The sequence below is a fragment of the Chiroxiphia lanceolata genome, chromosome 1 (assembly GCF_009829145.1).
Source record: "Chiroxiphia lanceolata isolate bChiLan1 chromosome 1, bChiLan1.pri, whole genome shotgun sequence".
NCBI classification, from domain to species: Eukaryota; Metazoa; Chordata; class Aves; order Passeriformes; family Pipridae; genus Chiroxiphia; species Chiroxiphia lanceolata.
Window position 1 is genome coordinate 102,867,538 of NC_045637.1, and position 27,548 is coordinate 102,895,085.

Sequence of the window (27,548 nt, forward strand, 5' to 3'; positions counted from 1 at the left end):
AGTAATTTAGGAATTAGTCTACCTTTTCTTTTTAATGTACTGAGACCTCCTTGACTTCTGTCTCACAGCCTTTGTAAGGGCCATTCCTTTCATATTAATGACACATGAGCTCATCAGATTCCTGATCTGAAGAGTCATTGTACCGGAATGCCACAGTGTCCACCTCCGAGCCTGCAGATATGCAGAGCAAACTTGCCACAAGGCCAAATGACACGGTGGCAGAGAGGCAGCCTGCAAAGTTTGCAGATGCAAGTGAGATAGAACAGCGTTAGCTATCCCAGCCTGCATGGCCAAACCCTCCTGACAGCAGAACGCTGCACGTCATTGCCTTGCTCCGTTCAAGTGTTCTGTCATTTGTGTGGGTAGGGGTTAAACATGCACACCAAATTAAAGAAAGGCATTTGTTAATGAAGGGTGATAGAGGTGTGGGTTTGATCCACTGCCAAGGTTTTGTAAAGGTGGTCTGATGTACTCCTAGATTATTTCTCTGTAAATGTGGCTCATACAGGACATATTGGTCATGTCCTGCACTGAGCCAGTACAAGGATATGTGCTACCACCATATAGACACAGACCTCTGGTGCATATGTCTAACACACTGACAGTTTACCTTAAAATTCATAGTGTATGAGTTCAGGCAGAGTTGATGTAACCATCTGGTCAGCTTTCTTGCAAAATTCTTAGAACTTTCTTGTATTAAAAAAGAAAAAAAAAAAGTTCTTCATTTATAAAGTGTTAGTGCTGGTGATAACACCAAAATTCAGAAATCATAGTTTTCCTCTGCATGTTGCATCCCCCCTTCATATCACAAGATTGCAAATCACAAAATTTTAGGCTATAAAAATGGATTTTTAGTTTCTTTAATTAGCAGTTTCTGGCCTTCAGGTTGTTCATGAGTGTCTTCATAACAATGATGGATTTAACTGTCCTTTTAAAACAAGCTGTACCACAACGTCTTGAATCCGTGATGCCTGGTTTCCTACAAATTTCTGTTTCATGACTGAATTCTCTGTTGTCTAATAAGACGCATGTTCAGAGTGAAGTCTTTTCTGTGACTGTGCCTTTGTAAATATTTCCTCTCATTAGATTCTCTGGTATCTAATAAAAGTTGAGATTAGGTCCGGTCTCACCCACTGTGAAAGGACTAATAGGCTGTCCAGCTGTCAGGCATCCACCTGACAAATATCATTCTCCCTCAGAAGAGCTGCCAAGGACAGAAACCCTGTACTACGGTGAAGCCTCATTTGTTCAGTTTGTCTTTCAGGTGGCCAGAAGTTCATCTGTGCGATTAAACAGTCAAAAGCTTTAAAACTGGTGCAAGAGAATGTGTAAATTTGCCTTTCAGATGAAAGCAAGTTTTCACTAGTCTTATGAAAGGAAAGTGACATTTTCAAATTTTGTGTGAACCATGTTATATTATGTCTCTTGAGCCCTTCTTTGAATATTTTTTCACAAGCTACTGCATCAAGAAGGGCACCCTTAAACACAGCTAATGTGTTTGAGTGAGATAAGGCTTGCAAGATTTTCAATCTTTTTAATCCCATTAGGTGCTTCCTCTATTTAGGATTTAAAGTTTTCATACCATACCCAATTTAGCCCACAAGGTATGGTACCCAAAGCATCCCCAACAGAATGATAAAGACCGTTCTTCCTCTTTACACATGGATTACAATTTTTTCAAGGTACATCATTATCCTTCTGAATCCAAGCTAAAACTGTCATATGAAGTAGAGCTGCATTCATCCAGCCAGTTAAGAGAGAGCCCCGTAACAAAAAGTGTCATTATGGGTCCTGTCTTGCTCTGGTGCTATGTGATAACAACTGGAGTAAATTAAATCTCCTGTGACCCGGTGCAATTGCAGGAAAATTTATTGCCCAATCACTGCTGTAGCATATGGATTTGTCTCTCCCTCAGTATACAGGCATACAGTAAGTATGCAGAGTAAGAGAGTCCCACTGAGGGGAATGAACCTGTTTTTGCAACAGGCTGTTGTGAAACAGGCTGTTTCAGGGGCACCTGAAGCCTCCAGAAGGAAAAGGAGTTAGCTGGGTACTGTGGAAACTTCTGCAAATGGGTCAAAGAGTAGTGTTGTTAAAAGCCAGAAAGCAGGTGCACACAATGTCCTTTTTGAGTGGACGAACGGTGTCAATAGGCAGTCAAACGAGAGCAACTCTACTGCTCATTAATTCTGTCTCTCATTCCACCATTTCCTGTTCATTAACTCCTTCCTGCATTTCCCCTCTCTGCCGGAGCACATTACTCAGATTCAATCATTGTCTCCAAAAAGGAAGGGTGTTGAAAGAAAAGGCCAGAGCAAGACCTTGCATTCCCCAGCTCTCCCAAACTAGCTTTTCTACTAGAAAGAAACCAAACAAGCATTTTACATTTCCTTGGAAAGATAAATGTAAGTCAGGTTTAAAGAAAGGTATGTGCCCTCTAGCCAGGATTTACCTTTGTGCTGCTTATTCTGTCAAGAAAACTTGTTTTGTTCTGAAGGGACTGTCTCAGCCACCTATAAATCTCACCCATGCTCTAAATCCTTCAGGAAGAAATAAACACAGGAGTCTGGTTTTGTTTTAACTGGCTTTTGTAAGGAGGGCAATTTGTTCCTTCTTGCTTTTTTGTCAGTTTTGGTATAGTTTAAGTTGGACTGTTGTGCTTGGCTTATTGTAGTGGCAGCTTGATGGACTGTATGGACACACACACAGATAGACTGTATTGTTGTTCTCTGAGAACAGCAGGAAATGATTCCCTTTTGATAGGCATCCACTGACTTTACCATGGTCCATGTTTCTCAGGTATCTGCCATGATCAATGTTTCTTAGTGCACTGCTGGACCACAGAAGTGTTACCTTTGGTCCCAGGCCCTGTCCAACCTGGGCAAGGGGCCAGAGGACTTTGTCATACACTGCTCTTCAGATCACAGAGTCAAGTATAGCAAGTCTTTGCAGAGATACCAGAGCTTTTTTTACAAGGGCAAAAGGGTCTGTGGGTTGGAGAGCTCACATACTTTGGGCATGAAGCGATGTGTCTGCTGGGGTGATATGGAGCTGCCAGTAGCTTTTTTACCCATTGTATTGATAGGCACCAGGAGTGTCATCTCCCTTATCTAAATCAGCTAGTACTGGACTTGTTTTCATACAGAGTACCATTGCAAGGGCTGGGACTGTGGAGCTATGGTCATACCCCCTGTTTGAGCAAGATCTGGTGTGTTCCTGAGAGCTGAAAGTGCAGGGCCAGACTGATGAACCACACAACCCAGAGTTGTTCTGCCCACATTTGCTTAGGCTGACCCACCAGGCTTGGTCCTTTCACACAAAAATGCTACTCCTGACTTTTGGATGGTTTGATACAGTTCTGCCATCAGGCACTGACTCAAATTAAACTCACCATTAATGGCCACCGTAACATGTGCTCACGGTTGTAAACACCTTGGTCTTGGTACACTGCCGTTTCATGTCAGCTTTGCATAAATGCCCTCCAAGCCATGCAGAGGTATAGAAGTGATGTAACCAGCAAGGAGGAAAGGAATGCTGTTCACACATTCAAGAAGTTTCTTAGGAGAAGCAGCCTTCCCACATCTTTCTTGGCAGTTTACTTTCAGCTTTACTTCATTCCAGATGGCTGCTGCCTGTCCCATCCTGCACAGCTGAGTAGCCATGGGCTGAGCACTGCAGTGAGGAACACCCCAGTGCTCACAGTATTTTCATTCAGTGTTCGCTTTCAATGCACAGGGATGGATGAGGGTGAGGAACAAAACCAAAAAAGCCGACGTGTTGTTTAGGACAAACGGACTTGATTATGGATCCTGAAGGTGCTATAAAACTGATGGATTATAGGCTCAGCATTTCTGGGATTTGAGCTGTCTGGCTTCCACTGTGCTTTCATTGTGTGAGCTCCCCCTCTTTCCCTTGGTTTTTGCTGGAAACATTGCACCAGAGCACAAGTGAAGTAAAGCAGGTCCTAACTAGACCCAACAGCTGCCTTTTGTTGCTGCTGTGGAAACAGCTGTAAGGGGGTAATATAATCACTCTTCTGTTGCCGGTCAGCTGCATATCATAAGCACCTTTTTTGGATGCAGGGGACCCAGAGGCAGCTCCTGTGGTGATGTAAATGCTAATTGGGCCTACAGCATGCTATTTTGTGCCCCGTTTGACATACTAAGCACTTGTTGTTCTGTCCCAAGAGCATAAAGTTGACTGAACGGATATTTTGTGTCACTTTTATTACAATGAGACTCATGTTTCATTCATGTGCAGGAGAGGTCTTTGCACTGGTTCCTGTAGTGGAAGAAATGGTTTCTCAGATTTTAGATCTGTTTCTCATCTTTTGTGCAATAAAACTTTGCTGTGATGTCAGTCAGCTCAGGCTTGGAATACTCACATTTGGGATGTTGGATTTTTTTCTGCTCCTTTTCTAAAGATAAACAAGTTTTGAACGGGTGTTGGGGATTGTTTTTACAAAAATCAAACTCATTTGACCTCACACCAATTTTGTATTTGTCTGAGATTATTGATTTAAAAGTAGATTTGATGGAAAAATATCTAGCTCATAGAAGAAATCATAGAAAGAAAAATTTAGCAGCTTATCATCACAAGTTAAAGACTGCAATGGGCAGGGCACTATTTGAGTGTACTTACTGTGGAACTAGTGGCTGTTTTTCTTAGAAAACAGAAAAAAACCACAGAAAAATGTAAATGCTGAATACAGCTGAGCATCAGCATTAAGAAAGTGGTCTGGGGACAGTGTGCCTGAGCTTTAGATACTGATTTTAATCTACCCTTGGTCACAACAGTTAGCTTACTTGAACTTCAGTTTTCCCCTATGAAGTCAACTCGCTACCCTTTTAAAGTACTTTAAAGCCCCACCTTGGACAGAGTTGTAACTAGTCAGAAACTGGATATACTGATTCTCCAAATATCCTTTGCAGCTCTTTTGAGATAGTATGTTTTCTGGTGAGGTGGAATATTACAGTATTTCACAGGCTAAATATTATGCTTGATGGAGTCGGTCTGTATCAGAGCATTCAACTAAAGCTCACAGAAGGTGACTGTTTATTGGTTTGGCACAGGAGAGCACATAACATACCAGCTGCAGGTATAGGCACTGTAGGAGATGGATCAAGAAGAGATCCATTATTAATCAGTCATGAGAGGGGTGGCATTAAGTATCTGCTCAGAAAAAAAAAATCAATTAATAAATGTGGAAAAACTAAGTCAGAAACCTAAAAAGAAAAACAGTTGCTACCTGTGTAAGTTTCTGTATTGACAGTCTTGAGTTACACTTCATTTACTCTGTGTTTTTATATCACAGGTTCAGGTTCAGCGGTCGTATTCTTGGCCTTGCTCTCATTCATCAGTACCTTCTTGATGCTTTCTTCACAAGGCCGTTCTACAAAGCACTACTAAGGCTGTAAGTATAAACATGCAACCATGCAGAAACAGTGATCCCACAGGGAATCCTACAGAAACACAGACCCTTGGGGAGTTGCTCTGAGCACCCTGACCTTCAAGTTCTTTCTGATGTTGATTGGTTGGTCTGTGATTGAAGAAAATGAACACATTTTAATTTTTCTTTACTTTCTCCAAGAATTTGCCAGTCATAAATACTAAGTTGATAAAAATGAATAATAAGTATGACATTTAGGAACACACATTTGAAAGTACTGACCCATAATTCCCAAGTTTACTGAGGAAAACTTACAAAACTTCAACCATGTGGAAGACTGAAAAGCATCTTTGATGGAACGAAACAAAATAACAACAAAAAAAGGAGGGAGGTCATATTAAGAAAAAATACATAATTTGTCATGCCTCACTGGTGGAGTAGGTTTTCATTCTAAAACACAACTTGGATTAATTAGGAATGCTAGTGTAGATACAAACGGTGAATGTTTCTTTTTGGTCTTCTACTGTCTTTTATATTAGTAAGCAGAAGCTACCAGTAATAGATTGCTTTCAATTTCTAGTTTATATTTGATTGACAATCTGTCCCTCTTTAATTAATAGACTGAAGTAAGACAAGGTACATAAAATTTGCAGCAATAAGAAAATTACTTAATAATAATTATGTCAATACTGCAATTGAATGACAAAGAGCAGAATAAAGCTTAGCTGAAATAGTTTATCAATTAGGATGATTCCAAATCTGCAAAGATAATTGTCTTAACAGTCCTTTGAGTTCTTTGTCATGTTGGGTTTTGTTGTGGTTTTTTTAACAGTGACTATTGCTGGGTTCCAAATGCTCATATCTCAATTGTACCTGATCTAGTCTGGAAATAGCCTGAAACCTAGAGTGCTCCCTGCATCCTTATTGCCCCTTTAGGGAGTTTGAAACCAGGCTGGTCATAACATGCACCTGTCCTTTCAGCAAATAAGGACAGCTCCTTATTTGCAGAAATTTAGGCTGCCTGATCTGCCTTGTGTCAGTCCCGTGAGCTCACCTTGAGAAAGATAGGTACGTGGAAGCAGCCATGCACAGCATGGTAGGGCTGAAGGTAAGCATGTGCTCTGTAGTGCAGGGCATCCTGAAGAATCACATAAAATCAAGCCCCAGGGGTGTCTTCTGACAGCAAATAGTGCAGGCAGCCAACAGATTTGGCCTTGAGCCTAGCTATGCAAAGCAGACAGTTGCACAACTGCTTCAAGAGGGTCTTGTAACAGGCTTTGATGTTGACAAAACCAAATGAACGTCACCTTTATGTTGGATCTTCAACATAAATTTGTTCACATACTTAGTAATAAGTCATCCTGCCAGTAGTCATGGGACCATATCTTTTTTTCTTGTCTTTCAATCAGGCCATGTGATTTAAGTGACTTAGAGTACCTGGATGAAGAGTTCCATCAGAGCTTGCAGTGGATGAAGGATAACAACATCACAGATATCCTGGATTTAACCTTCACAGTGAACGAGGAGGTGTTTGGACAGGTGAGCACAGCTATGCAAAACATCTGAAAAGAAAATTTGAAGCTGACAAAGTTGGGCATGATGAACATCTTTCTGTCAGAACAGATCCTTTAGCCTTTCAGTAACATTTTCTTCTCCTACCTTCTGTTTCTTTCAAGCCACCTGTTCCAAGGCAGATGTTTATTCTTAGGGTGTATAATATAAAATACCAGCCCTCCTACAGGCCTATTAAGCCACACACGGATGAGCACGAGGAATTCTCTGGAGTGCAGCTCTTCTGTCCAGGGTGTAGTTCACACAGATGTGGCATTCGGTGAATGCAAGCAATGTAACTAAAAGCTGATGTGACTGAAAGGATGGGGGTTAGGAGGGAAGAAAAACATCTGACAGGTGGTGTAGGACCTGGCAGCTCTCACCATTATTTTGTCTAATGTCTCGCTGTTAGATTCTGTATCTTTACTTAATTTGCACCTGCTTAACAACTTGGTATGTACATCCATTTATTATGCTTTCTACAACTCAACTCTACCTCAGTCATTGTAACCTGACTGATCTGGGGAACTATAGCCTTAAATAGAGTGCGGCACTTAAGTCTGGCAACCAGAATAGGTGTCTCCTCTGGGATTCTTTGGCTTGCACTGAGGGCCTAGTGCTCTTTGCTGTTGCAACTCATGCTAGATTATAACTCTCTGGAAAACCTTTACGGGACCCAAAGCAACATTCAGAATAAGATTAAGGACCTCCAAGGTGAAAACTAGGGAAGCCGAAGAGCCATGCTCACCAAGCACTGCAGAAGCTCAAGGAATGGAGTTAACTTGTGTAAGAAACAGACACACAGCATCAAAGGGAGCAGAGAGATTAGGTGGAATATACAGAGAATGGCTCTTACTGCTCCAAAATAAGATTGCCAGGAGGAGTTTGCACAAAGCTAGAGTAGTTCTGTGAGCTAGGGGGCAGTTAGGCTAGTTTCTGAGGGGAGGAATTCTGGCCCTGCAAAAGGGCTGCTCAGCTATAAGCTTGAAAGTAACAGAAAGCAAGCTAGGCTTCAGGGGGCATATTCAAAACTGAATTTAGTCTGCATATAGTACAAGGTCACTAAGGATGAGCAGAGTTAAGGGTAGATGAAATGAAAAGGATGGAGCCAAAGAATTAATGTAGGAAGCCTCTGTAGGAATGATAACACTATTTTTCCCAGACTCAGATGCAGGGTTTTTTCATGGGCTTGGAGCTGAGAGCTTATATGACATTGAACTGACAGTACAGCCGTTTCCCTGGAAGGTATGGCCACATAAGACTAATCCAAAAAGACAGGGAGAAACACACAGACTTACTCACAAAGACAGATGAGACAAGTTTATATTTACATTGGAAGACTATAAAATTGAATAAGAATCTCAACCTGAGTTACCCTGATGCATCTGAAGGTAACATTTGGCACACTAATTACTTGTTATACTTTCCAAAAAGGAAAGAGCTAGACAATTAGATAGGAGTCTGTTGGGGAAGATGGCACTCCAAAGAGAATAGAAAAAAATCATAATCTGTTGTAGATGCTGTGGTATGAAAGCAAAAGAACACTAAAAACAGGATTTTGATTCCAGTTCACATGTTGTCTAGTACTTTATTTCATATGTACTAGACACTAACCTTGCTAGAACTAATGATGGGTTAAAAAATGGTTCTCACTGTGAATTACAACTGTCAGAATCCAAGAGTCCAAAGGGAAAGTGAGAATTTCCCCCTTCTAAAGTTTGCTAAGTGCTAACAGCAAAATAACAAAGAAATCTCAGTCACATTTTATGCTCACAGATGGATCCCAGTTGGAAATTCTTGCATGCCAAGAGTACCTGAGCACTTAAATGCCATCTGAGCATTGCTTTGCTGGATACACGTGCAAGTGTACATCACAGTGGGAGCTCTGCTAATATTTGGGAAGCTGGATTTCAAGGGCTGGGTAAGGGAAACAAGAAATACTGACTCTTTGAGAAGCTGTATGGTAGATGAGTCACAAGTCTTTTGTCTGCTTCCACAATCACTTTACTCTGGACCAGTCACTACTTCTGTCATTTTTTCTCTCTTGTCTCATCTCTGATGTGTATTGAGCTTTTAGGCCTTCCGGGCCAAATTGTTTTTCTTGGACTTTCTTAATTAGAATGAATTACAGCCTTCTTGCATACTGGAACCAGGAACACTCCTGTAATAGCAAAGATACGATGTCAAATTGAGCACTGCACATTTTTACTGGTGGGGACTGAATGCTAATTTGAGAATTTCACTTATAAGACAGAGAGAGGTGTCTGTTACTTGTGACCCAAAGTAGTTTCTCATGCTTTTACCTAGTAGAAAGTGTTCTTTTAGGCCTGTCTCTGGACTCTGTATGGGGATACAGCCTGACCTGAGCCCTGGCTATTGCTCCAGTCAGGTAAAAGGGATGAGCTAGATTGTTTGAAATGTCTCCTTGCTACTCTGAAACCTGATTCTGAATTCTAGCTCACAGCTCTGGTTAATACTTCTATGAAAAAGAAAGAAAAAATAGGGACACATTGATTGCAGGCCTCCAGTTCTAGGGAACTACTTGTATTTGAATTCATATGGATAATGAGAAGTTGAAGAAATAACCAGCTTGTCTAGATGTTTGTGGGAGATCTTGCAGGAGACTTAGAACATCTGGACTTACAGCTCTGCCTAAAGCCGGACAACGTTTAGTCTTTGGTTTTCCAGATGTATCTTATTGCCACACAGCCTTGAAGAATACAACATGGTAGCTGGGCCAGAGTCTTATCCTCTGGATAATGCAGCATTGCTTGTATAATGGTGATGCAGTGATTTACATTTGGGAATTTAGCCTGAACCAGCTAAGAATTCCTAACTCATTCCATCCAACCTTACTTGTTCTTGCTGTTTCTCAACAAAGCTGCAGATTAGATGACTCATTCAATGTTTCCTTAATTCATAATATTATAACAGGTCCCTCAAGTAAAGTGACCTAAATACTGTCTGTGCTGTCTGTTGGGCTAATAAATAGATAATAATATAAATAATACTAATAATGAATATGTATTTGTGCAGCTCCATTTACTATCTGTGCTAGACATCATTGTTATAGCAGCAGAAAACTGAAGAGGAGAGCAAAACATTCTTCCTTTTAAACCCTCTGAATTGAATGTGAAACTAATTGGAAGATAAATATTATTTTCTGTCACATGGGAGAAGGAGTATATGCTTGCTGAATAGAATCCAGATTTATTCCTTAAATCCCTTCTCAATCTCAAGTCTTAGCAACCCAAGCCAATTAAATTAACCATTACAATGCAATTAAATGCTTTAGCTCTTGATGTAAAAAAAAATTATTTACAGTACAAACACTTCTCAGGTTTGGATGGCTGATACAAAAATCTGAATCCCACAGTGACTATTTGTTTTCTGTACAAGGCTGCTGTATAGGTCTTGTTTTAGGTAGTGTACTGGGAGTATTCATTTTATGATAATTTCTTTGGCTATTGGAATTTCTGAGTAAACACTTTTACTAGCACTTGGGGAAGAGTAATGCTTGTTGCCTAAGATACAAGTAGATATCTCTTCCAGTTAGTGGAGCAGTCTGCCTATTCCAAGACTGTCCATCCTTGCCTGTTGTTTCCTGTACCATCGCCTAGATAGCCTTAAGCTTAAAACACAATATGATCCATACATTGCTACACCACTGTTTATCTTTGTTCTGCAGGTGACAGAGAGAGAGTTGAAATCTGGAGGGGCAAATACAGCAGTGACAGAAAAGAACAAAAAAGAGTACATCGAGAGAATGGTGAAGTGGCGAGTGGAACGAGGAGTGGTTCAGCAAACAGAGGCCCTGGTCCGTGGCTTCTATGAAGTAAGTAACAAAACGATGCTCCCACGGTCTTCCATTCCTCATCTGAATGAGATTATACCCATGGTTAAACTGTGCTTCATCGGGACCCTAGGAAAGAGCTGAACAGACACAACAGCAAGGATTCGTGGATCTGTAGAGATGGGGACCTTGTATATATATGGCTTGTTTAGCATTAAGGAAGAAAGGAAAGAAATGTGTACTCTGAATAAAGCATTATGATCAAGAGCTAAGAAGGACATTGCTTTCCATTCATATAATAAGAGAAGTAGTCATTTGCAAATTTTGTTCTACCCTGTTGTGTTACAAAGGAAGATTGTGAAAACTGTATACTTTGATGAGAAGCTGGTGGAACACACTGTATCTTTAGGGATTCATTCCAATAAAATTGGTCCTTGAGTGCAGTCCAAGCTGTTATCTGGCTGGTATTCATGGATGCTCTTCCTTTGTTGTCCCTGGATTTTCCTCATTTATCTTTGCTGAAGACCTGGATCTGAGAACATCCTTCTGGCAGAGCTGCTACAAGGACTGGGTGAAAACCTGTGGCTTTGCTGACAAGCCCATGCAGTCACCTATTCTTGCCCCTCATGAATCATATGCAAACATTTATCTTGCCCTGGCCCTGACAGCTATCTAAGTAGAAGTTGAGGTCTGTCTCAAAGAGGGAAACAAACTGGAAGAATGGCAAGCCTGGAAAATGGAACAGTATATAATGGACATGCAGAATAATACTATTACTAATGGGGCTAAGCAGTCATGCACTGACAAATTTACTGGGGGTGGAAGTCGGTGATGGTGACTTTGTGGCTGCATAGACTTGGTCAGCCCTTTTCCGTGGAAAGGGGTTGGCTGACATGTACATATAGTTAGCTACCTTTTTCTCCCTGTGAATGTTACAGGCCATTAAAGCTTTTGGTTTCACACAGTGAAGGAAGTGTACCTTAGCTGCATCTTCAGTGGATGAAGACCTGAGGGCACTCCCACACAATAGTAATCAAATTCCAGCGTGAAACAAATACAAAATAAATTGTCCATATTACAAATCCAGGCTTTATCAAAATCACTTGTCAGAATGAATGTAACAATGAAGAATGTTCTGCACAGATCATGTCCTGTCACTTTTATTGTTTCATTCTGGCCAAATCTCGTGTGTGGTGGTTGTTTGCAGCTCATTGAACAGACTCCCTTCATAAGTAGACTCTCTGAAGAAGAGCACAGATTTATCAGCAGAGGAGTGGAAGTTAGCTGTCAGCTTGCAGACTTGATCAGAATAAACAGCTGGCCATCAGAGCCATAGGTTTATGAGACTTTGCATCTGCTTTATTTCCCATCTGAAACTGTGCTTACAGGTGTTTTTTGTTCTAGGTTGTAGACTCCAGGCTCGTCTCTGTTTTTGATGCCAGAGAACTGGAACTGGTTATAGCTGGCACTGCAGAAATAGATCTCAATGACTGGCGGAACAACACAGAATATCGTGGAGGTAAACTGCCTGCTCATGTTTACTAATATCTTCACTGGTTCAGGAAAGACTTGGTCCATCTTTTCCTTCTGTCTTTCCTAAGGGAAATGCCCTTATTTTGTTCAGAGAGTTATTGTGAAGAATAACTCATGAAATAAATAAGATGTCAGGTTTGGATCAACAGGTGTAATAGTACTGAAATTGCTTCTGCTGTTTCTATCCAGATTTTATCCATTCAATCCCTACAGACTTAGCAGGAGTTTTGACTATTAAGGACTGAAAGGGATTTGCAGTATTAGATCTAAAAGTTACTTAGATGACTGTGAATGAACTCTTGGCTTCACTGAAAGTAGTTTCACAAGTCCTCTTGGCTTCAGCAGGGAGCTGAAATCAAGAGCTGAATTTCATAGTTCCCAGTTACACTTCAACAACATACAGAGCTTGCTTGAATGTCCCCTCTTAATGTAAACTGTATCACTTCTCTACTGCTTGGCCTGGTTTTGCTTTAAACATTGAGTATGATTTATTCAGCCTGTCTTGGATGATGGATAAGTGTAAAATCCACCAGTTCTGCACCACAAATGGAAAGTTCCTGAGGTTGACATATCCTCCCCTGAAATACAAGGTTTCAGTCTTTGCTGCTCACTGCCCAGCCTTTGTGTTACCTTGAAATACACAGCTTACCACAAGCACAGCTGGTCCCCAAAGTTATTCTCCTACTTTTTTTCTCTTTAGCTATTGAAACAGATTCAGCCTGGGTTTATGCTGGCTTTCACTAGCACAAACCAAGGCACAGAGCCCCTCAGGTGGGAAGTTTGCCAGGGAAGGGCTTGTGGCAGCAAACTCCTCTCCATATGTTGAACACCACTGCGATCCAAAAGAGAATTTATTTGGGAATGAGAAATTGTTAAGTTGTTAAGACTCACACTGTGTGGCATATTGCAATTGGTCTTTAATATCTCATACAAGTAACACCAGTTCTTGCCAAAGGATTTGTGAGAGGCTAGTGTACCTCGAATATATATTTGAGTGTCAGGGTTTGAAATTAATTAGTAATATTATAATATCCACAGCCAGGACAAAATGGAACCTGGGACCTATTGCTCAAGAAGAACAAGATATATTGTTAGGTCATGATCTTTTAAGTAGATCTTCTGACCCATGCCAGTAGGAACATATTTCAGTGTTGCACTTCCCACTTAGTAGGGCACAATTTTAATTTCTCTTGCTTCTTGGTTTAGGTTACCATGATGGACACATAGTAATACGGTGGTTCTGGGCAGCAGTGGAGAGGTTTAACAATGAGCAGAGGCTCCGGCTGTTACAGTTCGTCACAGGAACATCCAGCGTGCCATACGAGGGCTTTGCTGCTCTCCGAGGAAGCAACGGGCTACGGCGCTTCTGTATAGAGAAGTGGGGGAAAATAACCTCCCTCCCAAGGTATGTCCCAACTGGGAGTTTGTACCAGAGTTGCTGTGAGAAAGATAGGCCTGGTACTTTGTTGCATCTCTCTGCCAGTGAAAGATAATGAATGCAGTAAGGACACCTAAAAAAAACCCAACAAAGAAACAATCATCAGTTTGTTCTGTAATTATATTCAGAGAAAAGTGTTTTCTTTTGCTACCTTTTTGATTTACAGGCTCAATTTAAACTAGTTGGAATCCTTGGAAATGGTTAAGATAAAGATTTCCATAGATCCAAACCTAGTTCTCTTATTTTGATTCTAGAACAAATCCAGACCAGCAGGAACCTGTCAACTGATTCTGATCCCTTTACTTCCAGAGTACGAGTAAAAATACTTGTGAATTTACAGAGGCATGAAGCCAAAATCTGTCTCTGAGTTTTGGCTGGAGACCTAAGCATAATCCCTTCATTTGCTCTGATGGTTCCCCTTTTACATAATGAAGAATCTTAGTGACAGGATATCAGACCCTGTGGTGATAATATCCAGTTTGTTACATCTAGTTCAGTCAGCCAACTAGGAGCAAATGAGCTATAATGTCATACAGAATCAACAGACTTGGCAGTGCTTCCCAAAGGAGGGGTCATCTTCCTTTTCAGAACGAAGGGACAGGGGCACAGAGGGGTGGTTTGACTTGCTTAAGGCCACCCAAGAGAGCCCTGGCACAGCCAGTGATACATTCAGCTCTGAGTTCTGCTTCACCACTTCATGAGTGACCAGCACTCATCCTTTCTCACTGAAGTGAGTCACCTTTCCTTGAATGTCCTTACAGTTGCCTGAGGCTCTGCCCCATTGACATTACACAGCATTTCAGCACCTCTGAGACACTTTTGCTACATGGCCCTTTTACATCACGTCTGCCCTCCAAAGGATGCTGTCTCCCTGCTCCTATCATTTGCTTTCAGCTGCAGTCCAAAGGATGTCACTTCCATGGCACAGAGCAAAAATCTCTATGAGCAAACCTTGGAAATGTACTCAGACAATCACTTAACAAAGGGTTTGGTCCAGTTTTCTTGTTACTTATTGTCCACGTTGTTTACCCAGAAACATGCTATAAGACATGAACTTGAGCAAACGTCCAGAGTCCTCCAGAGAGGCAAATTCCAAATCTGATCACCCTCTTAGTCCATGCTCAAGCCCATGTTTATTCAGTGGGGAGATGCAGGAACTGGACCAGGGCACTATATCACCAGGCATTCAGAGCTGACATCTTATGTGGACTCCCTCTAAAGTCAGGAAAAGGGAAGTAAATGTTTTTAAGGAACAGTTCATCCCACTTGAACACAGATTTTTAAAATTGTTAAGCTGAGTCACACCTGGTACATTCTGATTTATGTCCATCTACCACAAAGACTTTATAGAGACAATATGGAGAACTAGAGCCTACATGAAAGCTAGATTTAAAAACAAATGAAAACATGTAAGGTCAGTGAGATGACTCCCAGCTTCAGGCAGCAATGTGGAAAGAAAGCCTGAAAGCAAGTTTGCTATGCATAGTCTGGATCCTCATTTGCAGAATATATATAGCCTGGTTCTAAGAGGTTCAGAGCTTAATGAGGGCATTCCTGCCTGTTGACAGTCAGCAACTAGCAGTCACAGACTTGTGCAGCATTTCTACAGAGCTCTCTTTGCACTCCTTCTGGGGTTGAAGGGGGTGAGAGGGAAGGGTGGACCTTGGCACGTGCAGAGAACATGCCCTGGGCTGACCCATCAAGTTCTGAAAAGGTAATTGGCCTCTTTCTGCTCTGCTTAACTTTCTTTGTGAACCTAGGCATTACTTATGACCTAGATTCAGTTAGCCCCGAGATATCCACATTAACAATTTTATGTTTGTCTGCTGATCACCGAACTTGTTGCTCTCCCTGAAAGAGACCTCTTTTCCAGGTGAAAGTTGGTAGCAACATTTGGAAGTCTTAGAGCTCTGCATTCATTTCAGCCAGAGGAAAAAGAAACAACACTTACTCCTGGGGAATAAACACGGTTTGATCACCATGAATTATTGCCTGCATTTTATAAAATTATGGGCTGCTGCCAAGTATACATGGTGTTAAGAAATAACATAAAACACACAGGCTAAGCCTGGAGGTTCCCTAAATCCTTAGTTAAGCAACTAAATGAGTATTACTTAAAACTTTTTTTAAATGCCTGTTTATGGTTTGCTCATGTTTATTTAGATTTTTGTACTTACTTAGACTTAGAGGCTAAAAAACATATGTCATATCCTGTAGGCCTTTTGGGCCCTGTGATGTGAGTGTAAGTAACTTTAGCTGTTTACAATAAACCACAACAAACTCCCTTGTCACTTCAACAATTCCTACAATTTTGCAGTGAGAGTCACTCTGTGTTTTCAAAGTCCTAGGAAAAAAAACCACCAGCTTTCTCGTGTCTTAGAAATCATCAGATTTAGTTGCTTATGTGCTTATGCATAGTTGTTCTAGTGGCCTTAGTTCTTAGTCTGTGACCCAATAAATGCAATGTGTTGAAAGATATTATGGAAGCTGATGTATTTGGCTTTCTTGACATCCAAGTAGATAGTGAGTCACTGAGGACAGGTTAGTCTGGCCTTTCAGTTTTCAATTGCTTTACAAAGCATTGAGAACTTTTAGCTCTATGAGAAGAGTCCAGGCCTCCTTCTGTATTCCCTTGCTTCTGCTCCAGATGGTTGAAGTAGTTAGGTGAACCTCCCTTGCATCCTGTCCTTACACTTTGGCAATGGAGCATGCAACTACCATTTGCTTATAGTGAGCAAAGATGCAATACCTAATGTAATACCTGAACCACCTATGCTTTTGCACTTGCAGCAACAACATGGCACTCCCAGAAAAGAGGCATGGTGTAAGTTTCTAAAATGCAACACTTTTCAAAGAATAACCACAGAGTGCTTCTTGAAAGCACTGAGGGTAAGAAAGACTTTTTCAGGAAGGCTAAGAATCCAGTAACTTCATTCTAAATTGGTGGGTTTGTTCATCAGTACCAGTTCCCCTGCCATGAACAGGGTAATTGTGGTGTAATGTGTTCATCTAAGAGTAAGATAACACTTGTATCTTATTTCTGTGGTGTGCATGTGTGCCAGACACATTATTCCTATCTATATTTACTTTTGAGACCACGCACGTCAAAAAGTTGAGGCACAATACAGCTCAGAGACGCTGCTTTAATCCCAAATGTCCAGACAATGACCCTGAAGCAGATCCCAAGGAGACTGCCAGCAGTCAGTCTGCAGATTTGTCAGTGTAAATCTACAGCAGGGTTTCGTCCAAACATATGAATATGAAATAACAGGTTCAATCGTGTTCATCACAGTTGAGTTTTACTCTCCCTATCTAATATGCAAACTTTTGCCCTGAGTAGAGATGGTTATAGAATTCTTCCAGCTATAGACTCTTCTGAAGCAGGAAGCCTCTCTTCACCTTTCCTGGGTCATGCAGGTATTTTAGGCTGAACCAGTAGTTTTAGCAGTAGTTCTGTAAGAACTGATTTTTGTTACCCACCAAACATTAATGAACAGCCACTGGTTTTCTAGCTGGGACATCATAGCTTCATCTGATGTGGATTGGAACTCCCAGCCCAAAACAAAGCTGTACAAAGAACTGGCAGTGCTTTCTACTACAGCTATAGGAGGCAACAGTTCCCTCTTTTAAAATTCTCAGTCACAAAAGTGTTCAGTGCCTACAAATGCCACTACCCCATCTTCCGGTTGTGCTCCTCACCTGGCAGAAACTCCTGTCAGCTCCAAGGTTATGTCTGTTTGAGTGTCAATTAGGTAAGGACCTCAGAATGTATTGCAGTGATTCAAATAATCACATCTGACACAATGAGGTCACTTTTCCCAACAGTGCTGAGCTGCAACTACCCTTTCATCAGGAGATATTCATTCAGCACAGTAATGCATGTTATATATGATACAAATTACCAGTGCTAGTAAATATCTGAACTTTTGTAAGAGAATTCTGTCCCTCTCTGTTAGATGATCAAGTATTTAATCACCACAGAATCCCATAGAGCAGCTAAGAAAGATTGTGTGGGACTACAAAGAACTTTATTCTCAAAATTCCCTTCTTCCCTAGTGGACTGGGTACATAGGCTTTGCTGTCTTTTATTTTTCCTTATCTTTCATCCCTCTTCTGTGTCCTCTTTTCTCACATAAAACAGGAATATTACCTACAAATCTACATTCATCTATTAAGCACTGGTTCCCAGACAGCAAATAAGTCAAAAGGAACAAAAATTGCTACCTGTGGGTCCTGAGGTTGATCAAAGAGGGGTTTTTGGTTCATCTAAAGAAAGCAAGGTGAAAAGGAGAGCTGCCCAGTTTGTGCCTGACAGGCATGTTTGTGTTAGAATGCGTGTCTTATTTTAGTTGAAGAGTTCAAGCTATAATTAAGGGGTTCTGTGCCCACTTTTACTGCCTTTGGATTCTCATCTTTATGGGGAATAAAGGAAATGACAAAGAAAAGAAGAATGCAAAAGTCTTAAAAGCTTATAATTTTTAGAGAGAATTCTTAGAAAAAGAGAAATAGCACAGTACTGTGAACAGTGAGCAAGATTAAAGGTTCAAGCCCACCATAACTACTTTAAGCAATAAACAGTCTGCCAAGAGGAATGAAATTTTAAGTGGTCCATTTACTGCTTTACTTACTGGAGGATGAGGGCATATGAGGGTCAGAGTTGGTTTACATGACTTTATCTTCCATTTTCTTCTAGACAAGCCAGAATCCTTCCCATAAAAGCTCTTACCAATCTAATTCTTATTCCAGACCTCTCACTCCCTGAACACCCTCTCAAATGTCACCAGGCTTATGTGGTAGGAGGCTTAATCAAGGGAAGAAATATTTTCTTATTGCTATGACTGTTTCTTACACTCCTGATGTAATGTTTTCACCCCAATATATGTAGCAAGTGTCCCCTGGATTATGCTTACTGTAGACACTCTCACTGGGATGAGTAGTAGGAGGCCAACATGGTTCAGGAGTAATTTACGCCTTTAGTGGACAGGGCACAGTTAGGCAACAGTGGAAAATATTATGGAAAATGTTGTTGACTCTTAATTGCCCTGTGTACTGCTTTATCACACAGCGTATGATATAACATACTAGAGACTGAGCAATTTAGCTTTAGTCCAATTTGGAAAATAAATGTTTCAGCTTTCAGTTGCAAGAGGCAAAGGCAGTATGCACAGCAATACTGAGGAGAGAGGGAAAGCTGAAAGAGAAGGAGTCCCAGTCAACCTTCTCTCTTATTTCAGGTGAAGCAGAGTATATTGTGCAGTTACACGAGTAGATACAACCTTTGCAGCAAAGAAGCAATTAGACCCATTGCTGAATGTAAAATAGACAGTTTTGCACATAATTATCTTTTTGTAAGATTGAGTGGGCTTCACAGGCATCATTGAAGCTGCAGTAGATCCATATTAGTTTCACAAACCAGAATTTGAACTCAGGCTTTGCCTTTAGCAATATATTGTGGTTTGCACCATAAGTAGGTAGAAGTGTAAACCTAACCTGAATCGTACTCCTGAAAATCATTTTTCACGAATTAATTTGATGACATTTTTTGGAATTAAAGGGTTTTTAAACAACTGTAAAGTTGTTTAAGTGGTGAACATGAGAGTGTTGCTTGGCAAAATGCTTCAGTGTTTCTAGACACGTTGACTTTTTCCCTTTCTTTGAAATAGTTTCTCCCCACAGTAAATTGCTTGAGACCTTCTATAGAAGAGTCCACTTCTGCAAACCTCATATTAAGGAAAAGAATTATCTTTTTTCTGAGTTTGCCTAGGTCAAGGATAACTAGAAGTCAACAGCATTGCAAGTTTCATAATCAGCATGAAATGAAATGGATAATGATCAGTCAAGATGAATGTGTGCAAGACAGTAAACATCAGAGTCCGTGGCTGCAGATATGTCTGCACCACATGATAGGATGCACAACAGCAACATCTGAGATGCTGTTGTCTCAAACAGTTAAATGTGCCATGGTTAAGTACCATACAGATATCTTCAGATTCTGCAAAGTTACACTAGCAGAATCCACACCTGAGCCACCATGGCTATGCTGTTTCCAGTTCTGGAGCCAGGCAGCTGAGCCCCTCAAGACTGGCTGTCTTTGCATGGTGCTGTCTTGCCTGTGATAGACATGTTCTGAATGGACTACAAGAATCCTTCAGTTAATTAACTCCCAGTGGTTGATATGTATTGGCAATGGATTGTAGAAACAACTTATGCTGCCATAAGATTGCTGAGATAAACAATAAACAGTGCAGTGCTACTCATGGATAATGCACATGGGCTGCCATGTTTAATTTCAAGAGATGAATTGAGTAATGGTTTTACTAATGTTCCTTTTTCACTAACTCGAGTGTTCCCAGCTCGTTTCCACAAATTTTGTGTTTATTGTACTCTCTCTGAGAGTGACCAGCTAACAAATCTTCATTCAGAAGGGGAAAAAGGATGGTAAAAGCTCTCCTAATTGAAGTTCTGTGATGCAGTGAAGATTACGTGCCTCTGGCTATTTCAGTTGCCTGATTGTTTTTAATGATTCACCACTGGCGCTTGATAAAACTCTCCCTTTGAATCTACAAGTCTCAGGCCAGCCCATCTTCTAGTATTATTATGTTTTTCCCACTTTGTGGGTGGCCTAAGAGATGATTAGCACAGTTTCAGGTAGTTTTCTCCAAGATAGCTCTGCTCTATCAGCTTTGAAGAAATAGCATTGAATTAAAGTATGAGATAAGAAAGCTAGAAGTAAAACAACTTCATGGCTCCTAAAAATACTCAGGGCGAGAAGTTCAGACATCGTTAGTCATTGAGGCTACATTTCCTCCTGCGCAGTTCTGTCAAGTCACATTTGTCAAGCAAGCAAGAGGAAATAGAAATATTGCTAGCATCATGTAAAACTCTAAGGTGCCTGAAAAAAATTGAACTATTTTAATGAAAAGGTGCCTCTTCATCCCCATTTGCTGAACAAGCTCTGCAGTTTTTCTGTCTGTTGAAATGGCTGAACTGTTGGGGCAGAGACTGTTTCTTTACTCCGCATTTGTGTAACACCTCACACAGTGAAGTGTAATCTGCCTCTGGGTCTAATTGCTGCTGCCAGAAAAGCTGCAATAAGGTGGAGGCTTTCATGGAACCCATTCCACAGCTTCCTTTGAAGGTGCTGCCAATGTAAATATAATGGAGGGTAAATATAATGGTAAAACCAGGGGAAGAGATGGTCATCAAGTTTGCAGCTTGCTCTACACAAAGTGTTTTGCTTTTGTCTTGGCTACTGCAAATAAATAACATTGAAAGGCCAGACTTACAGCAGATGGCCAACAGCTGACTTGCAGGAACATTTTCAGCAGCCTTCCTTCTTCAGTTAGCAGATCCCCGAATGGTCTTTTACCAGTCAGCCCTGCCTCACTTGCAAACACATGCTGAGCCCATTCTGTCAGTATAGTCCATCACATTGTCCTTATCCACTGATGCAAAACTTACTGGCTGCTCGTGTTGGATGTACTGCTCAATTCCATTTTTTGTAAAAAAATCACAAAGCAACTAAAATTACAGTAGTGAAGTTTTCCTTCTATCAGGGCCTAGACCCCAGCTCCTCAGTGACCTCCAGCATTCTTCTCCATCAAGATCCCTACAAGATCCCTGCAGCATCTAAAGCAGGGATATCAGAGAATGATGTTACATTGATACTTAGCTTGTGTCTTCTTTATGAAATATTCATGCGTATGTGCACATACATTTCAGCACCTCATATTTTGGTGCAGTTCGAGGGTTTTCCTTTAATAGTTGGGACTTATTTTTCTCTCTCTTAAGTGAAGTTGAATGTTTTGAGTCTCAGTAGGATCAAGTTTTCTCAGTTATTATTTTCTCAAGTTTTTTAGATTAAACTTAACATGTAGCATATTTTCCTTTTGCAGGGCACATACATGTTTCAACCGTTTGGATCTTCCACCTTACCCCTCATATTCTATGCTGTATGAAAAGCTGCTGACAGCTGTTGAAGAAACTAGCACCTTTGGACTTGAATGAGGGGTTCAGGCACTTCTGGTGTTTTTATGGCTGATGATGTCACGTTTCCTGTCCACCATCATTTGATCTTGGTTTCCCATGTTTTTATTTTCGAAAACAAAACAACAACAAAAAAATCAAGATTAACAAAAGCTGTGCATGAAGAACTGCTGCCCTCTACGATCTAACCTTCATGCTTTCATCCTCTGTTTCCAATGGACTGCTAGTCTGTATGCAATAGAAAAACAACTGTCTCAAGGTTTCTGTATATCTCTACATACCTCCATTAATAACAATGAAAATACAAATGCAAGTTACACTACACTTGACCAAATGTTAATAAATGTTTACTTCCACCTGCGTTGATTAAAAAATAAAAAAAAACCTCATCAAACATTCCAAGCTTTTATATACCCACATCTTCTAAAATCAAATCGCAGCCCATCTTCTTAAGTGTTGAATCCAGTACTAGGAGCTGGTCAAATATATCTTCATCCATCCTTATTTTCCCTGTGTGTATTTGTCCATCTGAGAGACATCTGTGAGGAAAACTGAAATTTTTATATACGAACTCATGATCAGTTGCATCAGCTGGAACTGGCACAGATACATGGTGCAGATATGACCTTCAAAAATTAAAAAAAAACAACCTGTAATGCAATGCAAAAAGCATAACAGCGATTGTTATGATTGTTGCTTGCCAGTACTGGAGAGAACTTGCACTTCAGATATATTGGGAGGGGCATCTCCATTGTAATGTTTACCACACAAGAAGCACAAGGTTGTGCACATTCAAGAAGGATGTTTTATTATGTAGCATAAAGGACAAGGCTCCCTTACCTTAGTATTGTATATGACAAGGAAAAGGGGAAGTAAGAAGAATGTTCTACTCTTATGAATACTCTTGGGTTCTGTTTACCAGATCTCTGTTTTCTGATGTTGAAAATGCTCCTTTCCAAATGAGAAGTCTAGACAATCCCATCCCCTGTGTCAGAAGCCATTTATTTTCTGTCAGGCTGGGCTAATCTGTGGTTGGTGGGGGTTGTTTTCAGTTCTGTCTTTTTTCTTTTCTTGTTCAGTGGAATTCTCCATATCCTCAAGAGTGGTTGGTTGTAGACAAAATGTTTTCATCTAGGGTCTGTCAGATGAGAAGCTGCATTGATTGAGGGTGTTTGTCAGGGATGAAGAGGACTGTAACTCTCTGTGCGTTAAGACTTTGTTGCACTTCCTCTTGGAGGAAGCCCAAAGGCCCTCCAGTCATGCTGGATACCACTAAACTAAAAATCTAGCTCTTGTTACTGCAGACATAACCCACTTCAGTTTGGTGTATTTTGCATTCCAACTCTGAATCCAGGCAACAAAAGCAAAACAGCAGTAAGATTGTCTTCGGATGAATTCTGCTGAGGCTCTTACAGTCAACCTCACTGCTCTGATTATGTTCTATTTATTAATCTTTGCTGCCCTTGTTTTCCAAGACTAATCTCAGATTGAAAGTGTTTGTCTTGACTGGGAAAAGGAAATACGAGTATCTTCTGACACTAAATATGTTAAAGAATGCGTGAAATACGAACAGAGAGCCTTGTGAAGGTAAGTGAGAAGGTAACATCATGGTGTCTAGCAGCTCACATGAAATACTACACCCCCTTGGGGGCTTGTTACTGGTAGCTTTGTGTTAACTATGCTTCAGCAAATTGTAAAATAAGGAGATTAGTGTAAGGTCTAACACATCTAAGTTTTCTCTCCAGAGAAAAAGATTGGACGCTGCTTTCTTGCATAGTTTTATGGTGGCTGTACAGAATCTCATCTCACTTGAAAAACTGCATCTGAGAGTTTTAGATCATTCTCCTGCTTTTATTCTTAGAACAATAGGTATTTGAAAGGCAATGGACCCAAAAACGTTTCTAAGCAGAAATAATAGCTTTTGTCAATGATACATTAAAAAATTAGAATATTTAAATTGCCCCATTAATTCAATTTCTGTGATATTTCAGCCACTTTTGTACTAATTTAATGTATGGCTTTTACTGAGAATCTATTTTATAGTATGCTGTTACTATTCTTATTGAGTAATCATTTTACAGTTGCAGAGGGAGGCTGCAGCTACAGGCAAGCTTCACTGTACCACACACCAAAAATGATGTTTAGTATTTCCATAAATGAGCTCTCAGGCATCTATTTCACATGACCAGCCCAACTGCTCAGGAGAGGTGGAAAACTTAGCGTTTTTCTGAGAGCATCTGTCATATGCACATAAATTTCATCAGAATAAGTGACACCAGGAAAGACTGAACGTGAAATCTTCCAATTTCTGCTTCTTCACCTCTGAGCCTCAAAATCCAGTGATTCCTGTATGGTTCTTAATTTATTTCTGGTGATGTGTTATAGTTACCTGCACTATGTCAAATGTTGGATGTCTTCCAACATTAGAAGAAAAGAAAGAGAAACATCCAGGTGGTTGGTCCATGTTTGGCCAGAGAAAATCAAAAGCTGTCTCATTAACATAGTAAAAAAGTAAAAAAAAAAAAAAAAAAATCCAATCTTTACAATGCTGTATAGTTGAATTTTTTTAAGTATTTTAAAACTATATTTTATTAAGAAAAAGTGAAACTATTTTTTGTAGCATAATAAAAGATATTTGTATTTCAGAGACAGCATCAAACCCCATTGGTTGAAATATGGAAAGCTTTCTCCTAAAATTCTTCTTCACAACGTGTTCTGACACTTACTAGATTATGTAAAATAGATTATGTTTGGCAGATGCCATCTCGAGCACTTTGTATTCCTGCTCTGAGAAACATACAGCACAGCCAGCTACTTCCCATCAAAATCCTTGATCCAAGCTGTTTTTCAAGCCCACAGCCTAATATTTTTAAAAGGTTGCTTTCTAAGTTGACGAGGTCATGCAGACTTCTTCGCAAGTTTTTTGGATCTAAAGCCAGGAACAGAGACAATTGGCTGTTTTCATAAAACAAAGAAAATTACATACTTGGCTGTTCTGGTATTCTACCATTCCAGTCCTATCCCTCTCTCTTCCCAAATGCCCTACCCCAACGGGTTTTCAAACTCTAGGATATCCAGGTCGATGCTTCTCCTTTCATTGCATCATACCACGGGCAGAATCCAGTCCCAGCCTGGAGTAAGGGGAAGCCATGCATCTAAGTGGCATCGTGATGTTGGAGTGAGGCAGTGAATGGTGCTAACAGGAGAGAGGGTGGAACCTATCTCCCTTAGCCTGTTATCTAACCTGCCCATTAAGCAATGAATTGACATTGTTGTTGTTATACATATGCAAGACATATACCCTTCCTTGTTCATCTTTTGATTCAAATGCTGTTACTCACTCCCCAAGTGTTTTCATTTGTTAAACACCGACTGTTGATTACAGAAATTCTGGTTTCATTGTTTCCCCACGGGAAAGACTAGAAGATATTCCATAGGGCAGATTTACAGTGAAATAATCTTTTGAGCTCTTTAAACCTCAGTTCCCTTGAAACATGGTGGTGACTAGATATCGTGGTGGCTAGATTAAGGTACGACATCAACATCAATAGATTTTTAAAATGCAAATGAAAAATGAAAGAGGCAATCTGACGGCTTTTGTGAATTCTAGTTTTTGATGGGAGCAATGAATATTGACAACTTGTATGTTTTCAGAGGGTCTATATGTTTCTCAGTGGTTGTCATGATAGTATTAATGGTAGAGGGAGGGAAGGGGATATTTCTTTTTATTAAAATCCTGTTGCCCTACATTGATCTGAAGATAAGAGAATGAAAACAGGTATTTTAGATCACCAGTAGGTCTTCCACCTTGAAGTAGTCTCACTGACTGTTCAAACACATCAGCTATGCAGGATTTGATCCAGTAAAAACAAGTGTTATTGTTAACAGCATTACCAAATGCTGTCAATTCGGTCTGCATTGCATTACATGAGCTTTCAGTTTCAGTCATGTGGCTGTGCGTATTCAAAACTTGACTTTTGTGTTCCAGGGAGACCCATGGCTATCACAAGGAAAGAAGTGAGTGGTCCAAACTACATCTAACACCTAATGGCGAAATCATGAGTTTTGTACAAATCTGACACAGGGGACTTTTTTCACCCAGTTTGCTCAAGTGCCAGTGAACTTTTCAATGGACTGTAGCTGAGGTTTAAGTTCATAGTCTAGTCTGAGAGACAGCCTGTGGGGAGGGGGGTGTTTGTTGGGTTTGTGTTTTGTTATTCTAGTTTCACTGTAACAAAGAGTTGACATACCTCTAGTTGGAAACAATTTGAACATGAAAATCGAATCTGAAATAAGCTAAAATATAAACGCACAGGGGACGAGTTAAACTCGTCCTTCACAATTAATCCTGTGACAGTCTATGGAATTTCAGAAGGACAAATTTGACTGGAGATTTTTTTAATTTCTGTTGAAATAATATTTGCCCTGTCTCTGTAGTAATATTAATAGGGCTTCCCAGTCAAGATTAAACACTTTCAGTCCAGTGCAGACCAAGAGATCTTTCTACAACAAATGCGGTGCTTTTTTATTATTCTTGCTGTACCTCAGTGTTCACTATTGAAAGATAAAATTACTGCAATATACTAAATCTGGGATAGGTTTTCCAGTTATCACAAGGTCCAAAAGACTGGATTGTTACCTTCTCTCTAGTGAGTCATGTAGGTCCTTTGTTCTAGTAGAAAAACAGATGCCTGTAGATAGTAGTTACTAGGTATAGTAAATATTGTACCATTAACCAAAACCCTGCAGCTTCCACTTTATCTAACAAATGTCTGTTATGGTTTTTGTTAGAGACTACATAAAGTCAATGGCAGGAAAGGTCCTCATTACTGGACTGATTTTGCTTATATTGACAGAAAAATGTCACATGATACTCAGGCTGTGCTTTCTATTCAACCATATCACTATAGAGGAATGTCAATAAAATTACTTTGTTATGGCATTGTGTGGACTGTCTATTACAAATCAATTATTTTGTAGGGGATGTATGTTAGAGTGGGTGGAGACTGGCATTGGTCAAAGTCCACTCATTTCAGGAACTGCGGTTCCGGGATCATATCCTTTCTGACCATTGCATTCAGGCCCTTCCACTGCTTTTTTTCAATTTCTCAGGGTACATGTCTAAACCTTGAGGTTTTCCACATAAGTGTGCATAACCAGTGCCCCCATACTCTCCTAGACTACCCTAAGGCCAGCCCTGCTTTGAAAGCCTGTGAGCTTATTCCTCACTGTGGAAAATGTGTGGTCAAACAGAGGGACAGAGGAAATGTATATGCTGCTTACGCATACCTTGCTTCTAGATATAATTACTGCATTATAGGTATGAAATGCAAGTGCAATGATTTCTTAATAGCATATGCTGGGTCTGCATAAGTGTTGACAGCAAATACATAGCAAGATGCTCTGGCATCTCAGAGTGTCACACCCATTTCTCTCCTGCTCGTCACTGTAATATCTCAGGCATGTTTCATTAACACATTCCAGGATAGATTAACACGCCTCAGATACACCATCAGCAGACACCGTGCTGACCATACCTGTTTTCTTACACAAACAGCAACCCATGAGGGATTATGGTACAATGTGAAGGATGGGAAAGCTTAAACATGAGACACAGTTTTTATGAGGGAAAATATAAATCCGTGGAAGACGCTCCGACAGAAATGGTAAAGCATATCTTGCACAGGACAAATCAGTAGCAAATGTGAAACTATGTGACTGTGAGAACTGGTGAGAGACCCTCTGCAGTTAGCACTGCCTTTCATCCTGTGTGGAGGAGCACAGGTCCACAAGCCCCAGGCCATTGCTGGATCTCCTGTGGCAGGGGTGATGGTGGTGGTGGCAAGAGCAGCAGCTGC

At 40.4% G+C, this 27,548-nt stretch overlaps 1 protein-coding gene across 1 annotated transcript in view; it reads left to right on the forward strand.

The window, feature by feature from the left end:
- Positions 1–26,632, forward strand: part of HECW1 (HECT, C2 and WW domain containing E3 ubiquitin protein ligase 1) — a 258,402-nt gene extending 231,770 nt beyond the window's left edge. Inside the window, 6 exon segments of the mRNA XM_032700164.1 lie at positions 5,315–5,413; positions 6,799–6,928; positions 10,629–10,775; positions 12,138–12,252; positions 13,473–13,671; positions 21,600–26,632. Coding sequence (XP_032556055.1) covers positions 5,315–5,413; positions 6,799–6,928; positions 10,629–10,775; positions 12,138–12,252; positions 13,473–13,671; positions 21,600–21,711 — 802 coding nt within the window. The 3' untranslated portion in view covers positions 21,712–26,632.
- Positions 26,633–27,548: the final 916 nt, after the last annotated feature.